Source organism: Gossypium hirsutum, chromosome A05, assembly GCF_007990345.1.
Source record: "Gossypium hirsutum isolate 1008001.06 chromosome A05, Gossypium_hirsutum_v2.1, whole genome shotgun sequence".
NCBI classification, from domain to species: domain Eukaryota; kingdom Viridiplantae; phylum Streptophyta; class Magnoliopsida; order Malvales; family Malvaceae; genus Gossypium; species Gossypium hirsutum.
The window spans coordinates 22,005,757-22,022,208 of record NC_053428.1 but is presented as its reverse complement, the minus strand read 5'-3'; the positions used below and the strand labels follow the sequence as shown (position 1 = coordinate 22,022,208).

At 34.5% G+C, this 16,452-nt stretch overlaps 4 protein-coding genes across 6 annotated transcripts; 1 reads left to right on the top strand and 3 right to left on the bottom strand.

Annotated features, from left to right (window-relative positions):
• Positions 1-364: 364 nt before the first annotated feature.
• On the bottom strand, positions 365-2,346 carry LOC107957838 (transcription initiation factor IIA subunit 2). Of its 3 annotated transcripts, none has more exons than XM_041113952.1 (4): positions 2,194-2,346; positions 1,927-2,067; positions 1,765-1,845; positions 365-701 (listed from the first exon to the last, which is right to left on the bottom strand). In XM_041113952.1, the coding sequence occupies exons 2-4, from the start codon at positions 2,053-2,055 to the stop codon at positions 561-563; spliced, it is 351 nt and encodes a 116-aa protein (XP_040969886.1). In that variant the 5' UTR covers positions 2,056-2,067; positions 2,194-2,346; the 3' UTR covers positions 365-560. The 3 variants fall into 3 exon arrangements, with proteins under 3 accessions (XP_040969886.1, XP_016748916.1, XP_016748917.1); XM_016893427.2 differs by having other exon boundaries at positions 1,795-1,845; XM_016893428.2 differs by having other exon boundaries at positions 1,795-1,845; positions 1,948-2,067; positions 2,194-2,337.
• A 1,287-nt stretch (positions 2,347-3,633) lies between these two features.
• LOC107957839 (uncharacterized) lies at positions 3,634-4,276 on the top strand. The gene is made up of 2 exons (XM_016893429.2): positions 3,634-3,954; positions 4,054-4,276. The coding sequence occupies exons 1-2, from the start codon at positions 3,778-3,780 to the stop codon at positions 4,186-4,188; spliced, it is 312 nt and encodes a 103-aa protein (XP_016748918.1). The 5' UTR covers positions 3,634-3,777; the 3' UTR covers positions 4,189-4,276.
• A 74-nt stretch (positions 4,277-4,350) lies between these two features.
• On the bottom strand, positions 4,351-9,280 carry LOC107957837 (probable rhamnogalacturonate lyase B). The gene is made up of 15 exons (XM_016893426.2): positions 9,058-9,280; positions 8,208-8,329; positions 8,030-8,089; positions 7,824-7,943; positions 7,616-7,735; positions 7,362-7,503; positions 7,107-7,277; positions 6,401-6,556; positions 6,210-6,316; positions 6,034-6,124; positions 5,792-5,933; positions 5,551-5,707; positions 5,213-5,329; positions 4,868-4,994; positions 4,351-4,766 (listed from the first exon to the last, which is right to left on the bottom strand). The coding sequence occupies exons 1-15, from the start codon at positions 9,097-9,099 to the stop codon at positions 4,521-4,523; spliced, it is 1,920 nt and encodes a 639-aa protein (XP_016748915.1). The 5' UTR covers positions 9,100-9,280; the 3' UTR covers positions 4,351-4,520.
• Positions 9,281-10,177: 897 nt separating this feature from the next.
• Positions 10,178-16,327, bottom strand: LOC107957840 (rhamnogalacturonate lyase). The gene is made up of 16 exons (XM_016893430.2): positions 15,971-16,327; positions 15,492-15,571; positions 15,220-15,341; positions 14,821-14,871; positions 14,202-14,321; positions 14,003-14,122; positions 13,376-13,517; positions 12,977-13,147; positions 12,696-12,851; positions 12,480-12,586; positions 11,966-12,056; positions 11,657-11,798; positions 11,418-11,574; positions 10,999-11,115; positions 10,784-10,910; positions 10,178-10,667 (listed from the first exon to the last, which is right to left on the bottom strand). The coding sequence occupies exons 1-16, from the start codon at positions 16,050-16,052 to the stop codon at positions 10,425-10,427; spliced, it is 2,028 nt and encodes a 675-aa protein (XP_016748919.2). The 5' UTR covers positions 16,053-16,327; the 3' UTR covers positions 10,178-10,424.
• Between the last annotated feature and the right edge of the window lie 125 nt (positions 16,328-16,452).

Below are 16,452 nucleotides of genomic sequence, written 5' to 3'. Positions count from 1 at the left end.
TTTTATATCAGTTCAGCACCTTATTCCTCGTCTTCTGGACCATAAGCATCATGTGAATAGGACAGTACATTTCAATAGAAAATTACGCCTCACCATTTCTACATAGTATCTAAATATATATACGGACACCATAGGAATGTTTTCAAATAAAAATATAAAGATTATGACATGACAAAATACATAAACACAATATAAACATACAAATTGTCAGGTCGGGAACAGATGTTCAGAATAACCAGAAGAGAAAAAGAATCAATAGAATCAAGGGAAGATGAAAGGCGCAACTAATTACATGGGCATTTCAATGTTCAAACACCGCCATATCCTATTCAAGCTGGTGTAAGACTGAAATAACTCAACAGTGGAATAGAAATGATTCTTGTCATAAATACAGAGGTTCCATTGTTTTTGTCCGAAAACTTTCACCGTTGTACATTATGTTATCAGAAGGAAAAATACAATTAAGTACATCGAAAAATTCATCCAATAAAGGTCGATGGCTTTGTATCGTATGTCCAATCTCAATCAACCGTCCCCTTCCACCATCGTCAGAAATGATTTCATTGTAAGAGTAGCTTTGAATCACATGCTACTATTTTCACCCGACCGACAGTTTCCTGAGAATCCTCTTTCTTAAACAAAGCATCCTGTAAAATGAAGGTCCATACATTGTCGCAGAATCTATATGTGTGTAGATGTCCCTGTAGCACAGTTCAAATATGAATAGCAACTCGGGTTGCACATTGCGATGCCAGAAGGTATGTTTGATTTGTAAAGTTTTTAATGAGAATATATCAGATAACAAATTTAAAATCGATACACCAAGACAGGTAGCTGAAAGTTCAACTGTAGCAGAAAAGTACCAAAAAATAAACACTAATGCACAACCAGAGGCATTTTCAACAACCAGTCTTGAGTGTTATTGGAAAGCGAAGAAATTTTTTGACCACAAAGGACAATACATTATCATGTAATATAAAGAAAAGCATTATCCAAGAACCAAGGTTGAAGCACATCTATATTTTCAGGTTCCTGATAAGGTTTCTCTAGCAATGATACCGAAATGTAAATAACCCAAAACTTTTCATAACAGTCTATGGGAAAAGAATTGAGATATGTTTACCCTACTCTCTTAACCATCAAGAGTCTTTGAAGACAAGAGGTAGCTTTGGTTTAACAAGAAGTAGAAAACATTACCCACTCAAAAATCTTAACCAATTCAAATTGTGTCAGAAAACACATTTCTCCTTTCAACATTCCTAAATAATTCATAAGTGTCAAAAATGTCTTCTAGGCATTACTTAATTTAAAAGATTCATGTGTTTTGCATGTTAATCTTTCTTAATTCTCGTATGTGTGCAACACAGGTATATTTTGACAAAACAATAGCCAATCACCACAACCAGGTACAATTAAATGAAACATTCAGCTAAATATTGATCCTGCACTTATATGTAAGGCAATAAACGTGTCCTTCACCATGCATAAATTGTCATAATCATTTTTATCTTTCTTCAAGGATGGGGAGAGCAAGGAACCATATCAAAATAATATCAGCTTCCTTTATAACACAGAACTTATTAATAGGCACTCCATAAAACAAAAATATCTCACCGTAGCTATTCATAGAAACAGCTAATCACTGCCACAGAATCACCGTCAATTTAACAATCAATGAACACATATAACACAATCTACAAAAGAAAGAAGGTTCTAGAAATACATTAGCAGCTTAACAAGCACAAAAATCAACAGAAATCTTACCTTTTTTTCCCTTAAAAAGAAGGAACATACCTTAATGGTAACCTTGCTCTTCACCTGACTTTCCAGTGCTTCGGTCATAGACTAACAAAAACATAAACCAGATGAACAAATAAAATTTAGATAAAGAAAGGCCAAACAAGCCAACAATATATTTAACAGTACCTTATCGAACTGGACGAGAACCTGAATAGCGAGCTCGGGGCTGAGAGTACCGTTTGAAACCATCTCATCTAACGCCTCCGTCAAGCACATTCCGATCGTTGACCTCCGGTAAAGCTCAAATGTCGCCATAATTCACCCGATCTACCCAAAAAATGGAATAAGAAAACGTAAATCTCGAATCTCGATGTTGAAAAATTAAAAGAATAAATAAATTACAACGAGGAAAAAAAAGTTAATTTATGAATTGAATTTGGAGGAAGAAATTACGAAAGTTTAGAGGCGACGTTGAGGGAGATTGTAGATGTTCGTAAATTGTAGAGCTTTGAGGATTTTAAGAGTTTTAACGTTCAGTTCTTGTGAAAAAGCTCAGAAAAGAAAGAAGAAAAAATGGCGCAAGAAGATTTGGGGCTTTTTATACCCTAGAATTTGTAGATGAAGGTATATATAGGAGAGACAATTTGAGATATATTAAATGACGTTTTTGCCCTTCTATTCTTTCTCCGTAGTCAGAAGAGGATGAATTGGTTTGGGCCGAGTCTTGTGCTTTGACGGATCTGACCCAAACTACTGCCTCCAAATTGAGAATGTCCTTCTAATAAAATAAATTAAGATAAATTGTTATTTTTATTATTATTAGAAAGTAGTCTTATGAAACACCAAAAAAACAATTTAATTTTTTTAAATAATAATTACTAATAATAAGTAAAAAAAATTGTAGAATTCTGAGAGAAAAATATAAAAATTTATAGAGTTGTTGAATTTGTGAAAGGAAGTGCTTCTTTTTTTTTTATGTTAGTAACTTTTTTCTTTAATTTTGTCAAAATGGTGGGTATTTGTTGAAAATGTGAAAAGTGATTTTTTTTTAACTTTTTGTAGTTTTTTTGCTAGAAAATATTTAAGAATTATTGGATTACTTTTTATTTTTCAGTTTTTGTAGGAATATTTTAAACTGAGTTAATATTTGATTAATTTGTGGCTTTAATTAGAAATATGTTATGTTATTTTATATTAGATTTTATTTCACCCATGATGTAGGTGAAAGAAAATATTAGATTTAGTCCATATTCACTAATTGAATCATTTTTAATGGTTATATTTTTTTTTAATTTAAAAAATTTTAGCCTTAATACAAATGACAATCATTAAATCTATAAATTAATTTTTATGAGTAATATGTGAAAATAACAAACAAATATAGCATTATACATGTGATAATATTTATGACGCATTAAATTTTAAAAATAACAGGACTTAGCTTAATGAATTTAGTAGTTATCATTTAATTAAGAGTAAAAATTTTAAATTCTAAAAATACAGGTGCTAAATCCACAACTTACGCAAAGTATAAATTTACTAGAAGAATTTAAACTTTTTTTTACCAATATAACTTGATGGGGATTGTCTATTGAGTTTTAATTTGATTGACACATGTATTATTGTCAATGCAGGAGGACGTGAGTTTGAGTACGCTGAAGCGCATTATCTTCTTATTTATTGTTGAGGAGAGCCTATGGATAATTTTAAGAATTGTTTCAAAAAAACAAATATAATCAAAATTTATAATGTGATTATTAAATTAAAAAAATTTTGGTGGATTGAGTCATCAAGGGCCAGATTAGATATGGACTCTTATCAGGCTTAGGGCCCATCTCGTGGTGCGAGCCGAATAAGCCGATCACGGAACTAAACAGAAAAGACGGACAACTAACCATGGCGTGTTCGGAAGCTGCCACGTATAGGCTCAGACGTGTTAAAATTTTCCATGCCCATCAGGCTGCCTAACCTCTTCGTTTTCAGTTTTCATCACTTGCCGTTCTCCAACGGAGCTTCGCCTTTTTAATACAAACCGCCATGGAGGAGATGAAGTACTCGCCACTGTCAAGCACTTCGACAACCACCACTACTGCCGACGGCAACAGAGAGCAAGGGGCGTCTACGATGTTGTCGCGAATCAAGAAAGATTGCTTTGCTTTTGGAGTTTCATTGCAAGAGGGATTTCGATACGTTAAAGCAATCTTAGTTGGTCTGGTAGAAAAGCAAAACTTAAAAGCCTTATCGAACCACCCTTTTTATTTTCAATCTTGGTGAATTCAACTCCTTTCTTTTTTTTCTTTTTTTTGGATGCAGGCAAAAAAGCTGAAAGCAAGAGATGAGCAGGAAGCGGCAATAGCTGATTTACAAGCTCAAAAAATGCAGGTTAAAGCAGCTGATGATGCTGAAACCAAGAAAAAAAATACAAATCCACGTAATCGAAATACATAACAATACATTCATGTAACATGTTGCTTTCTTTTCGTACAGTTGTAAATAAAACCTCTTCGTTTATGAATAATAAGTAGATATAAAAGAATTGGCTGTGTTTTTTTTTTCAAACAAAAAGGATCGAAATGGGCAAAAAGGGTTTATATGTACTGGGATTCGAAGTTTAGTTGAATATTTGATTATATGACCTTTGAAAGTAAATTTATATGGTATGAATTTTTCTAGGATGCATAAATGAAACAATCATCTTAATAGAAGCACACCCAAACCTTTTTTTTTTTTTTGTGAATACATTTCGAGAACTCAAGGATCTAAAGCTATAATTCATACTCTTAGCTGGAAGTTGAAGGGGGACATTCAAGCCTTATATAGTCATACATGATCCCCTGAAGAGGGTCAGTGTTCATTGCTTGTGTGAGAAAAATGATATTTTCCCCTTCAACAAGCTCAACTCCAGCCACATCTATGTTGTAAAGTCGGTAGAGACCATGAATTCCATGCCTTGCAATTGTGTTGTCATGCCCGATTTCTCCAGTTGTAAACAGAGGAGGGTCTGATTTCGGATCGTTGACCCGAACCTGTTGTTGTGGAATTGAAAATGCAGTTCAAATTCTAGCTACAAAATGAAAATGGCTAAGGCACATATGTAAAACCGATTACTTGTTCTGCATATATATACCTGCAATTCAGCAAGATGAGCAGTTGCTAGGGCCAGCCGCAATGTATAAGTTCCGGTATGATCAACATCTCTGAGCATGAACTTGATCTGCCATGTAGTTCCTTCATATGTACCATCTTCTTTCTTCCTGTTATGCGGTTAAACATACTTTAATGATTCTTTTAAACTCCGGTGTGCCGGTTATGGATATGGATATGTATTTGTTCATTGTTTAAGGTTTTTTTTAATGTATTTTTGAGGTTTCCAGAGCGTTATGCGATAATATTCTTATATCAATGACCGGATATGTATTGAATATTTTAAGAGATAAATAAAAAATGGAAAATAAAGCTTCAATAGGTGAACCTGTTAACTTGGGCAAAGAACCAATCATTTTTGTAGTCACTGATTCCAACTGTGAAAACCAAGTCTCCATCTGGATAAAGATCAGCATATCTTTCCCACAACCCATACTGTCTATACCTGTCCATCACATACATTTAGAATTTTCCAATGAATTCCAAGAGAATTCAGTTCTTTCAATTCAATAAAATGTTTTGTTTATGACCAAGAAAATTAATCCGGTTAACGGTTCACACTGTCATTTTTAAGACTTTAATCTAAGTTCTCTCTTTAAAGGTGCAATGTACTATTTTATCACAAGTTCAAAGATACCTTAAATAAACCAACGTAATTCAACTAACCTGTCAGGATGGTTGACATAAAGTTTATTAATGTACTTGAGATCAGGATCCGGAATGTAAAACTCGGCTGCCGTACGGTCCGGGATGCCTATTTCCCATAACGTAGGACCGTTTCTCAGAGGCTCATATATCAGATCACCCATGTTAATGTCACAGCCTGCATTGCATATCATTGGATATGAAATAAAATACACAACAACAATTCAGTATAGTTCCTTATTGTTCATGATAAATGAAAAACCTTCTGTAATGTTAACCACAACATCATATTTATAATCTCCAATAAAACCAGGGACCCATGCATAAATATTGTATTCCCCAGTCCTTATATTGTCAATTGTGAAGTTGCCATCTTCATCTGCTTTGGTCCAGAACTGATAACCCTGGCCAAACATTTGATATGAGATACCATTTTTTTTACATATATAATTAGAAGCTTGTGAAACAAGTAATGAATTTTTTTTTGGTTTAGAGCTTGATCACCTTGCATTCTCTTTGCCACGAGCCGACATCGCCCAGTGGTGCCAAGCCTATATAAGCACCATTTGCTGGGATGGGTTCATAGCTAATATACCTGAATAATGTTGATTTTCATATAGCTTTATAGAACTTCAAGTGATATTAGTACAAGCAAATGACAGAAACTAAGAAAATGGAACCTGTCTTGAACTTCTAATCTGCCGCATACTTTACCCCGTTGATCTGGCTTTGGAAAATCCTCTGATGCTGGAAAACTGTAGGGCCAGTTCTGGGTTTCCCTTCGCATCTGAAGGTCTAATTGTATAAGTTTTCTTTTTTTGGTACCAACAAAAAAGACAAGGTAAGATTCAATGTTTTTTCTTATTCAAACCTGGTTTTTAGCATCTTCCCAAAGGGAAAAGGCATTGTCTTCACTTGAGACAGAGTTCAGATACAAGAAAACTGGTCCAAAAACCTTTTTCCATGGCTCTCCTGGATTGAGCTTCAGCACTAAATCTTCTCCAGCATAGTGAGCACTGAGAAACATCTGGTTTGAAACAGAGTTGATGCAATTAGGTATATCATCATTAAGGACCAAATAGAATCCAATCTATGGTTCACTGTAATGTTCATTGACTTGAGATCAAATCCTACCTTTGCCAAGATCGGAGGGATTTATGGAACATTAGAGGGTAAAAGTATAATGGAGACACCCATACTAAGAGTGAGAATGCATTTTTCCGCTACTAAAAAAATGAGCAAATTAATCCATGTGCGTTAAATCAGGAGCAAATTTGATCGATGTACATCAACATGAGGTACATATGGCATGTGATTTGCACATGTCATTATCAAGTTATTTTGTCAGCCAACTCAATTTTTAATAGTACAAATTAATGGAATTTTAATACAAATGACAAATTTATTCTTTGAATTTACATATAATGACTATTTTACCTTTTTTTTAATAAAAAGAGCAAAATGCAATCAGAGTGTTAATATAGGGACATCTATTGTACTTTTACCAACGTTGGAGAACTGTGTTGTCATGTCTAGAACATTAACTAATACTTTACATAGCTAATTGATTCACTTACTGCAAGACAATAGGGACCAACATGGGATGTCAGGTTCTGTTTGATAGGTCCACCAGACCTGAATTCACTGCTGGGAGTAATTTGCCAAAATCCCACAGGGGGGTTCAATGATATCCACCCATGAACTTTTAGATCTTTGTTCTCAGATGAATATTGGTATTTGTCGTCAACCTGCTCATATACGACATTGACCAAATATATTAATCTAAATGAATATCTAATGATGTGAGACTTTTAAGGCCTATCGATTTTTACCTCTCCCTTGAACTCCGGCTCCACCGGATTGACAAGCAGGACAGCTTCCGGGGTTGCCAGAGGTTGACCTCTGTCTAGTAACCGGTCTTCCGGCAGGGGCATGAATCTTTGCCTGTTGTCTGCTACGGCCATGTAATGAAATCTAACATTTGAGTACCAAAGTATGCAATATTTCAGATGACAACCATAGCTTTTTTTTCAAACATATCAAACTAATAACATTTGAGTCCATGTAATGGCCTCCATCTTTTTACTTGTCTTTTCTGAGCTTGAATACAATTCTGACTTGCGGAAGATTGAACGGAGGCCATTCCTCTAAGTGTTCGAAAACTGCGTACGAGTAGAATCCCGGCGAATTTCGAAGCATTATGAACCTGAAAAGCCATCATTACAAATCGTTTTAGTTTGCCTTTGTTGATTGACAATGCATGGCCTCAAACTATATTTGGTGCAAGCACGGACCGTTTGTCTAAATTCAAAGGCACAACACCGCCCTCGAGAGAGATATCCCACGTTCTAGTGAATGAGACCTCAACTTGATCCTCGGTTTCTACTACAACCTTAAAACTTGTTCCTTTAAACCTGTATTTGGACACATATGTGGGACATATATAGAGAAAAATAAAGAATCGGGATAACACTGCATAAGAACGGGATAATGGGCGTACACATCGAATGTTCCTGTTGTCCCTGTACTTCCTGTTTTACTCCAAACGAGATCCCAATACCTGCCAATGGCATAGGGAAATAAGTTGTTTGTAACAAGAACAACGTTTAAAAAAAAAAAAGATAATGGACGACAAGAACTAAACAGAGCAATGGGTGATGCTATGAGCCAATGTTTACCCTCTATGAACTTCCTCATCCTCAACTTCAAGCAAGTTGTCGATGCCATTATACTGTATCCCGGTGACAATTCCATCAGGACTCGATATCGTCACTTGTATTATTCCATTATCCATCACCACCTGCAGCAATTATCTCGTTTATAACTAAACAGCACTTTATTCAAACTTTTCAAGTACATTGGCTATGAAGTTCTTTCTTAGCCTCTAAGGGGCATTGCTAGTTTTGATCAAATTACCCTTGTGACTTATGTTGCTCTGATTTTTTATTTTTTCTTGAAAAATTTATGTCTGATGCATATTTGGATTTGGATAGAGGAATGATATTACCTTCCAAATCATACTATTTTAATACCTAAAAAAGAAACATAAAAAAAAATTGAACATATCCATGTGGAACATATTCTCGTATCTACACTTATACCTAAATCCACGTAACATAGTTTGTACCTTTATTCTAACCATTTTCAAACTGGCACATTGATCAGAAGAACTATGGGTGCTTGACAAAGTAAAAATTGAAAGGATGGAAAGAAGAGAGCGGAAAAACGAAAAGAAAATTAATTTTGAATGTCTGTTTTAGAAAAGAAAAGTGAGGAAAAGGAAAATAGGAAAATTTTTATCCGGAGAATAAAAATAAATAATTCCAATTTGAAGTGACTGAGAAAATGTAAGACCTAAGTGTACAAAGTTATGCATATTTAAAAAAATATTTTTAAATAGTACTTTAATGGAAAGAAATATATATTTTTCATTTTTTATTATTTTTAATTTTCTTTTCACCCTACCTAAAAGATAAAAAAGTATTACAATAAAACATTATAATAAAGAAAGAAAAATAATTAAATTACGTAGTGATCTTGAATATACAGCTGCACCCCTGGTGATGACATGGTTTTCTTTGTCTTAGCTCTGGAATTTACTTCAGCAAAGCTTTGAATTTTCCGAGAAAGAAGAGGAAAATGCTAAACCATATATATAAGCGCTAAACATTGGTGAAACTTCATGCCTAATGGTACAATCAGAAACCCTCCTGGATATGTTAGTTGGTAAATGCTTAAAGAAATCTATTTCACCTACTTTTTGTTTTTGACTTTGGGAAACCATTATTTCTTTCCTTCATAGCAAACTGGAGTTGGTAAGTTTTTTTATAATGATTTTGAAGAAATCAGAAATCGAAGCATACTTGCAAGTTTTAACATGATTGGGAGATATCCCAATGTTTCCGTGTGAGGTTTACTTAAGGCGACAAACATGGTAACTGTTTAACAAGCCAAGCTAATGTAGGAAATCTGTGCATCTTAAATTATCAAAAACCTCTTTACGTGACTCAACATGGACCTATATGTTATTTGGGAGCTCAAGGAAACTCTGTGTATCAGCCAATAATCAAGGAACCATTTGAAGGGGCAAAAGATCAAATCCATAAATGAATGCTTCAAAAAATAAATGGCAAGCAAAGGTGCAATGATATTGAAACAATTTCTTAAGTAGCTCCTGTTTACATGCCGCAGTTGGGTACCATCCTTTCATGCAATGAAAATAGAAAACTTTGGAGCTCCTACGCGCATCATGGCTCTATATTCTTTTAAATAAAAATGAGATTTTACAATTTGAAAACAACGACAAGAAGGAATAAAGATTATAAATACTATCGAGTAATTACAAAAAAAAAAAGTTCTAGTTTTGCTTTGAGACTTGAGAATTTAACTCAAGTATTTAAACTTAATTTGAAACAAAAATAAAGTGCTCGAGTCATCTCAATTTTTTAATTAGAAAATAAAGTTATATTTATTATCTTATTATTCTTATAATAAATATATTTAAAAAAATCTGTTCAAGTAAATTCAATTTTTTTGGGTACAAAAATTAGTTCGTAGTTGAGGACTTTGATTATATTTTGGCATGGCTGGTTTTTCAAAAACATTAAGAAGTTTAGACCGCAAAAGAAATCCAGAAAAGAAACCAATCTTGCCAGAAACATCAGCACCTGCTTATTTTCTGATAAAAGGAACTATTCTTTTACATAAAACAAGTACATTACATATATGTATAAAATATTTTAGCTACGGACAAATCTGGCTCTCTTCCATCAATTTGTAGTTTATTCCTTTTCAATACATCACTAATCATCATTCACAAATATAACATTATACGGATCCTACATATATGAATGGTAACGATGAATATATAGAAAAGTGTGTAACAGAATCCTGAATTAACATGGAGTTGAGGGACCTTCTAACCGGATGTAGTCATACATGAATCCTTGGAAAGGACTGTTGCATCTTGGTTGTTTAAAGAAGATGGTATTTTCCCCTTTAACAAATCGAGTACCAGGTATGTCCACATTGTACAGCTTGTAGATCCCATGAATCCCGTGTCTCGCTATTGCATTGTCCCTCCCTATCAGTCCAGTTGTAAACAGAGGCCGATTTGAATTTGGGTCGTTAACCCGAACCTAGAGTGAAAGAAAGATTTTGATAAAAGAAAATAGTGATTTCATTGTATAACTGACTTAAATGACCAAAGATTTTCACTGGCATCACCCATCAGCAATGTAGTGTAGTTTTTTACCTGCAATTCAGCTAGAGTAGCTGATGCAAGTGCCACTCGCAATTTGTAGATACCATTCCGATCAACATTATCGAGTTCAAACTTGATTTGCCATGTAGTTCCTTGATATGCATTATCGCCTATCTTCCTGAAAATTTTCAAAATAATTCTCTAATCTTGAGAAAATGACAGATAACATAAAACAAAAAATGATGTTAAAAGCTGTATCAGTGTACCTGACCACCTGTGCAAAGAACCAATCTTTCCTGTAGTCACTAACCCCAATTTTGTAAACCAAGTCTCCTTCAGGATATAGTTCTGTATATCTCTCCCACAACCCGTACTGCCTAAACCTACCAGTGGAGGAAAAGAAAATGATAACTGAGAACATATTGAGTTCGCATAGCTGCAAATTCTAAGGACTGTGCATATCAAATAAGTAAACTCGAGAGAGGATATCCATAAGGGAAGGTTCCAGGCAGGAGACTTTTCTTCCCAAATCTGGTGTGATCATACGCAAAAAATTCTTTAAAAAACAGATAGGACAAATACTATTGAGCCTTTGAAAGGATAAAGCAAAAGAATTGGTTCTGCTCAACGTAAAAACTTTTGAGTTCATAAAATAGATTTGAGATTGCAAAAGAGTGCAGCTAACCTGTCAGAATGGTTGACAAAAAGCCTATTGATATACTTCGGATCAGGATCAGGAATATAGAACTCTGCAGCTGACCGATCAGGGATGCCTATTTCCCACAATGTTGGTCCATCTCTTGGAGGTTCATATATCACATCACCCATTTCAATGTTACAACCTGTACTACGTATTATATAAAGCATATCATGATTGTGATATTGGCAAACTAATTACTAAATCAAAGTATGACAAACATTTACCTGAGATTATGGTAATGACAGCTTCGTGCCGGTAATCTCCAATAAACCCAGGGACCCATGCATACAGATTATAGTCACCAGGGCGTATATTTCTAATGGAGAAAAAGCCATCCTCGTTTGCTTGGGTCCAGAATTGATAGTTCTAATCAGAAGTATAATAGCAAAAATCACTATATTGAAGAGTGTGGCATTTTCAAGACAAACTACAAGCACAAATCTTAAATGTCAACAGAAAAGGAATGAAGGACAAAGGTATCAGCTACTTTTGCATGCTAAATGGAATTATAATATGAGTTCAAGCAATCTTACCTTGCTTTCCATTTGCCATGATCCTGCGTCTCCTGGAGGAGCCAAGCCAACATATGCACCACTAGCTATTACGCAGTAATTGCTGATATACCTAGACAAAGTAATACGTCATATGTTTCAGGAGCTAGATTAGTTGCTGATGAACAAGTAAGAATTGCCTAACAAGAAAAAGTAGTCATTACATTTTCTTATAAAGAAAAACTAGAATAGGAATCAATATTTCATTTTGATGGTTCAAAAAACATGAGTGGATAAAACAAAAGAGGAACTCTTGAACATCAAAGCATTTTAGCTATTTTCGTACTTTACAAACTTGGAAACTGCAGTAACAGTCACAGTGTGACTATTGCAGTTATTCTTGATATTACATGACTGCTATGAATAATCTTGTCACTTTTCTGATAAAGAAGCATCTATTGAAAAGTCTGTCCATCTAAATCATGTTTCTCGCATGAGCTCTACGAACCTCTGATAACTAAGTGAATGAAAAGTAAAATTTAATTTGCATGCATACCTGTCTTGGATTAATATTCTGCCATTAGCATTACCCCGTTGTTCAGACTTCGGGAAATCCTCCGAAGCAGGGAAACTGTATGGCCAGCTTTGAACTTCAACCATCATCTGTAGATCAATTATACAATTATCTTCTCCAAAAAAATGGCAATACAAAAATACAAAGCATTTCAGCTTGTTTCGCAGAAAAATGTATATGGAGGTTCCAATATTAAACCTTGATCTTAGCATCCTCCCACAGCAAAAGTGGGTCATTTCCATAGGCTGCGGAATTAAAATACATAAAAATAGGGCCAAAAACTTTCTTCCATGGCTCCCCAGCTTCAAATTGTGGAACCATATATTTCCCAGCATAATGTGAACTAAGAAACATCTGCAGATTAGGCCAAGAGTTAATGTAACTTGAGTTTATGATCATGGTGGTGAATAACATGCGAGATAAAAACAAAGTGATGTCAAAATTTTACTAAATACTGTTGTCCAAAACAAGGCACTTACAGCCAGAGTGGTGGGTCCTACATGTGAGCTTAGGTTCTGTTTAAGAGGTCCACCAGATCTAAACTCATCACTTGGTGTGATTTGCCAGAACCCAACAGGTGGATCAAAGCAGATCCAACCATGAACCCGAAGATCTTTATTCTCACATGAATACTGGTACTTGTCATCCACCTATAAATCAAGAAGTCATATCAAACAAGCACACACATATGGAAAAAGCAATTCTAATACCTAACCATGCTAGGGCTAGAAATCTCGAGTTAACAAGGACAAGAAACATTTAAACTTTGCCAAATTGGACTAAATTGTCTAACAATTTAATTGAAAAGCGGTTACTGAAGATAATGGAGAAAATAGCCTAGACAAATTACGCAAGGAGAATGAGGATGGAAGAAATACCTCTCCTGTTAGCCTCTGATCTAGGGGATTGACAATTAGGACTGCTTCTGGGTAAGCCAAAGGTACGCCTCTTCCATTTGATCTGTCATCAGGGAAGGGCATGTATCTTTGCCTGTTATCTGCTACAGCCATGTATTGAAACCTGTGATAAACTCAGAAGTCCATACAATCAACCAATTTTTAGTTAGTCAAAATTACTTCACTTACAAGCCATACATCGATGACTAAAAGATTCTACTTATGTTTGAATCAAACTGAGGTCCCATACAGCACTTCAATCCATTTCAAAACCTATCTAGGATTAGTGGCTTGCATCAGCATTAAACAATAACTGGAAGTTATCTATAACATGCCATGGAAACATAATTCTTAAAATGGAAAATTATAGTTGAGCAAGTCAATCAATAGAGTCAAAATAAATTCAAGAAAACTAACAACTAAGTTTTGTCTATAATTGAATCAAACTCCAGATTGACAGGAATAGAAGGCATATTTCTTACAATAGCATTTCCGGAATAAGAAAAAGAAAATTTCAAATTTTCACTTGAAATTGTAGGTTTTTTTAAAGAAATCCATCATTTAAGCACGGTAATTATTAAAGGGAAGAACATGCTATGAATTTGTTACTTGTCTTTTCTGAGCTTGAAAGTAATTCTGGTTTCTCCAAGCTCAAAACCAGGCCATTCCCTGAAATGCTCATAGATGGCATAGGAGTAAAAGCCAGATGAACAACGAAGCATTATAAACCTGGAGAAAGATTATCAAAATTTATAATTTTGTTGCAGAAAATCTCAGTAGCAAACCAATATATGGTTTAAGCAAGGACCTTTTATCAATATTTAGGGGAATGAACTTGCCCTCCAGGGAGTGATTCCAAGTTCTTGTGAATGAGATCTCAACTTGTTCCTCATTTTCCACTATAACTCTAAAACTTGTTCCTTGGATCCTGCAATGCAATAACTCTTGCTTCACACTTTAGCTAGCCATGATGTAATTATTTTATGATAAAAAATTCAAGTGTACTCAATCAGAATTAGTTTTAGCTGATCCTAATGAAAAGACCTAAAGGGAAATGGTAGGAACCAAACTTCGTAAGCAAAGAAGAAATAGTTGTCTGAAAGGGAACCGCAAGCTAACAATAATGACAAAACTCTTGAGATATAGAGAAAGAAACCATGCTATGCAGAGAATGTTGTTAGCATGAAAACAATTATGTATAATTTCAGAATTCTTGGATCAACCAATTTTCTCGGTCAAATATATATAAATGCTATTGCAATGTAGTTCCTATCCATCTTGCTTTGAAAAACAAATATATGGGAAAGCCATTTGGCACTCCAAATGGTAAGAAAAGCATTTCTTGAAATCAAAATCTGTCCTAATGAAAGGAGGTTGAATTGTTACATTATGTGTCACATATGCAGACAAGAGGAAAATGTACATACACATCAAATATTCCCTTGCCTCCTATTTCATTCCAGTGCAGGTCCCAGTACCTACAATCAGAAATTTTTAGTCAAATAGGAAGAAAAGGTCTGATTAGCTATGATTTAATTAAGAAAGAAAATTAATATAATACACAAGGAAGTATGTAACAAACCCTCCATATGAGGACTACGGAAAATTGCTTATAATATTCCTGAGATGCCTAGAAGTTCTTTGCCCTTAAACTGCATAGTCTAACTTAGTATCTTGATTTAATTACATTAATTCCATGTTCAGAATTTCCTATTAATTAATTTTTTATATTGTTATGCTCCAAATTACTTCTATGTTTATAGATCCTTAACCATCACAAGCAGAAACAACTAGGGGAAAAGTAAAGTAGCTATAATACTACACACCCTCTATAAGTTTCCTTGTTTTGAACTTCAAGCAAATTGTCAATCCCATTATACCATATTCCCGTAACAATACCCCCTGGTTTTGATAGTGAGACTTGAATTATGCCATTATCCATTACAACCTGCACAAAGTACCATTCACAATCACAACCAACTCAAATCAGTCAAATGTAAATTTCCATAAGATGCCAACCATTCATGTGTTGACGCATATCCAATTCCATCAATTTCTGGAGTCCAAGTTGAAAAATCAGACAACAAAATTAACTTACATAACGGTCTTGAATATGCAGTCGGACTCCCTGAGTCAGCATTGGGTCACAATTTGTATCCTGATTCATGTTCAACATATCTGGAAATACAAAGGGTAAAGAAACAGCTTTATGACACGATTAAAAATTTTATCCAAATAGAGAAATAAATCGATGAAAAAGATAGAAATTTCTTGAGGCTTTTGATTAGAGAACAAACCAATATCTTCTTAAACTAGGATAAGCATGTAAGAGTAACAAGCCTAAAGCAAATATATCATAAATAGAAATGTCTAAACATAAATGTAAATTTTGAATATAGGATCTTTATCAATAATCAAGACTTGGCTTTGCTGCTTTCACGTCGAGCATTTACTATTGCCACTCCCTTTCTTCATTGAAGATGTACCTCATTTCATTTCAAGGAGTAGTTTTGAAAATAAAATAAAAATCTCCAGTCACGATAAAATTGAAAATAAGAATTTTAAATTTTGAATTACCTTGCCTTGCATTTCCTTTACATGTTTTACAGCCACAACAGTCACTGAAACAATCTATGATTCTCCGCACTTTGCTCGTCATGGACGATCAGTCTGTCACGGAATCAGGCGGTTGTAAGTTCCATCGTACGAGAGAGAAACGGCGGTGATGGCGGTGATCGGTTGATCGGAATTAATTTCAACGTTGAAGCGACCGCCGTAGGCGATTGAGAGAGCTAGCGGTTGCTATAGCGATTGGTCTCCGGAGACAGTTACGTAGCGGGTAAGGGTTTAACCTCTGAAGGCGCGTGTTTGATTTCACGAAGGAAATAGAAAACGAATACCTTTCTGTTTCATTAAACGCTTAATTTACACATTGCTCCAATTTTTAAAAGAAGTTAACAAAAAATTATGGTTGTTTTAGCCGATAAACTGTGACGGTTTTTTTTTTGGTAAAAATATATATTAAAATTTCCTTCTTCAAATATATATAAACTTTAAGA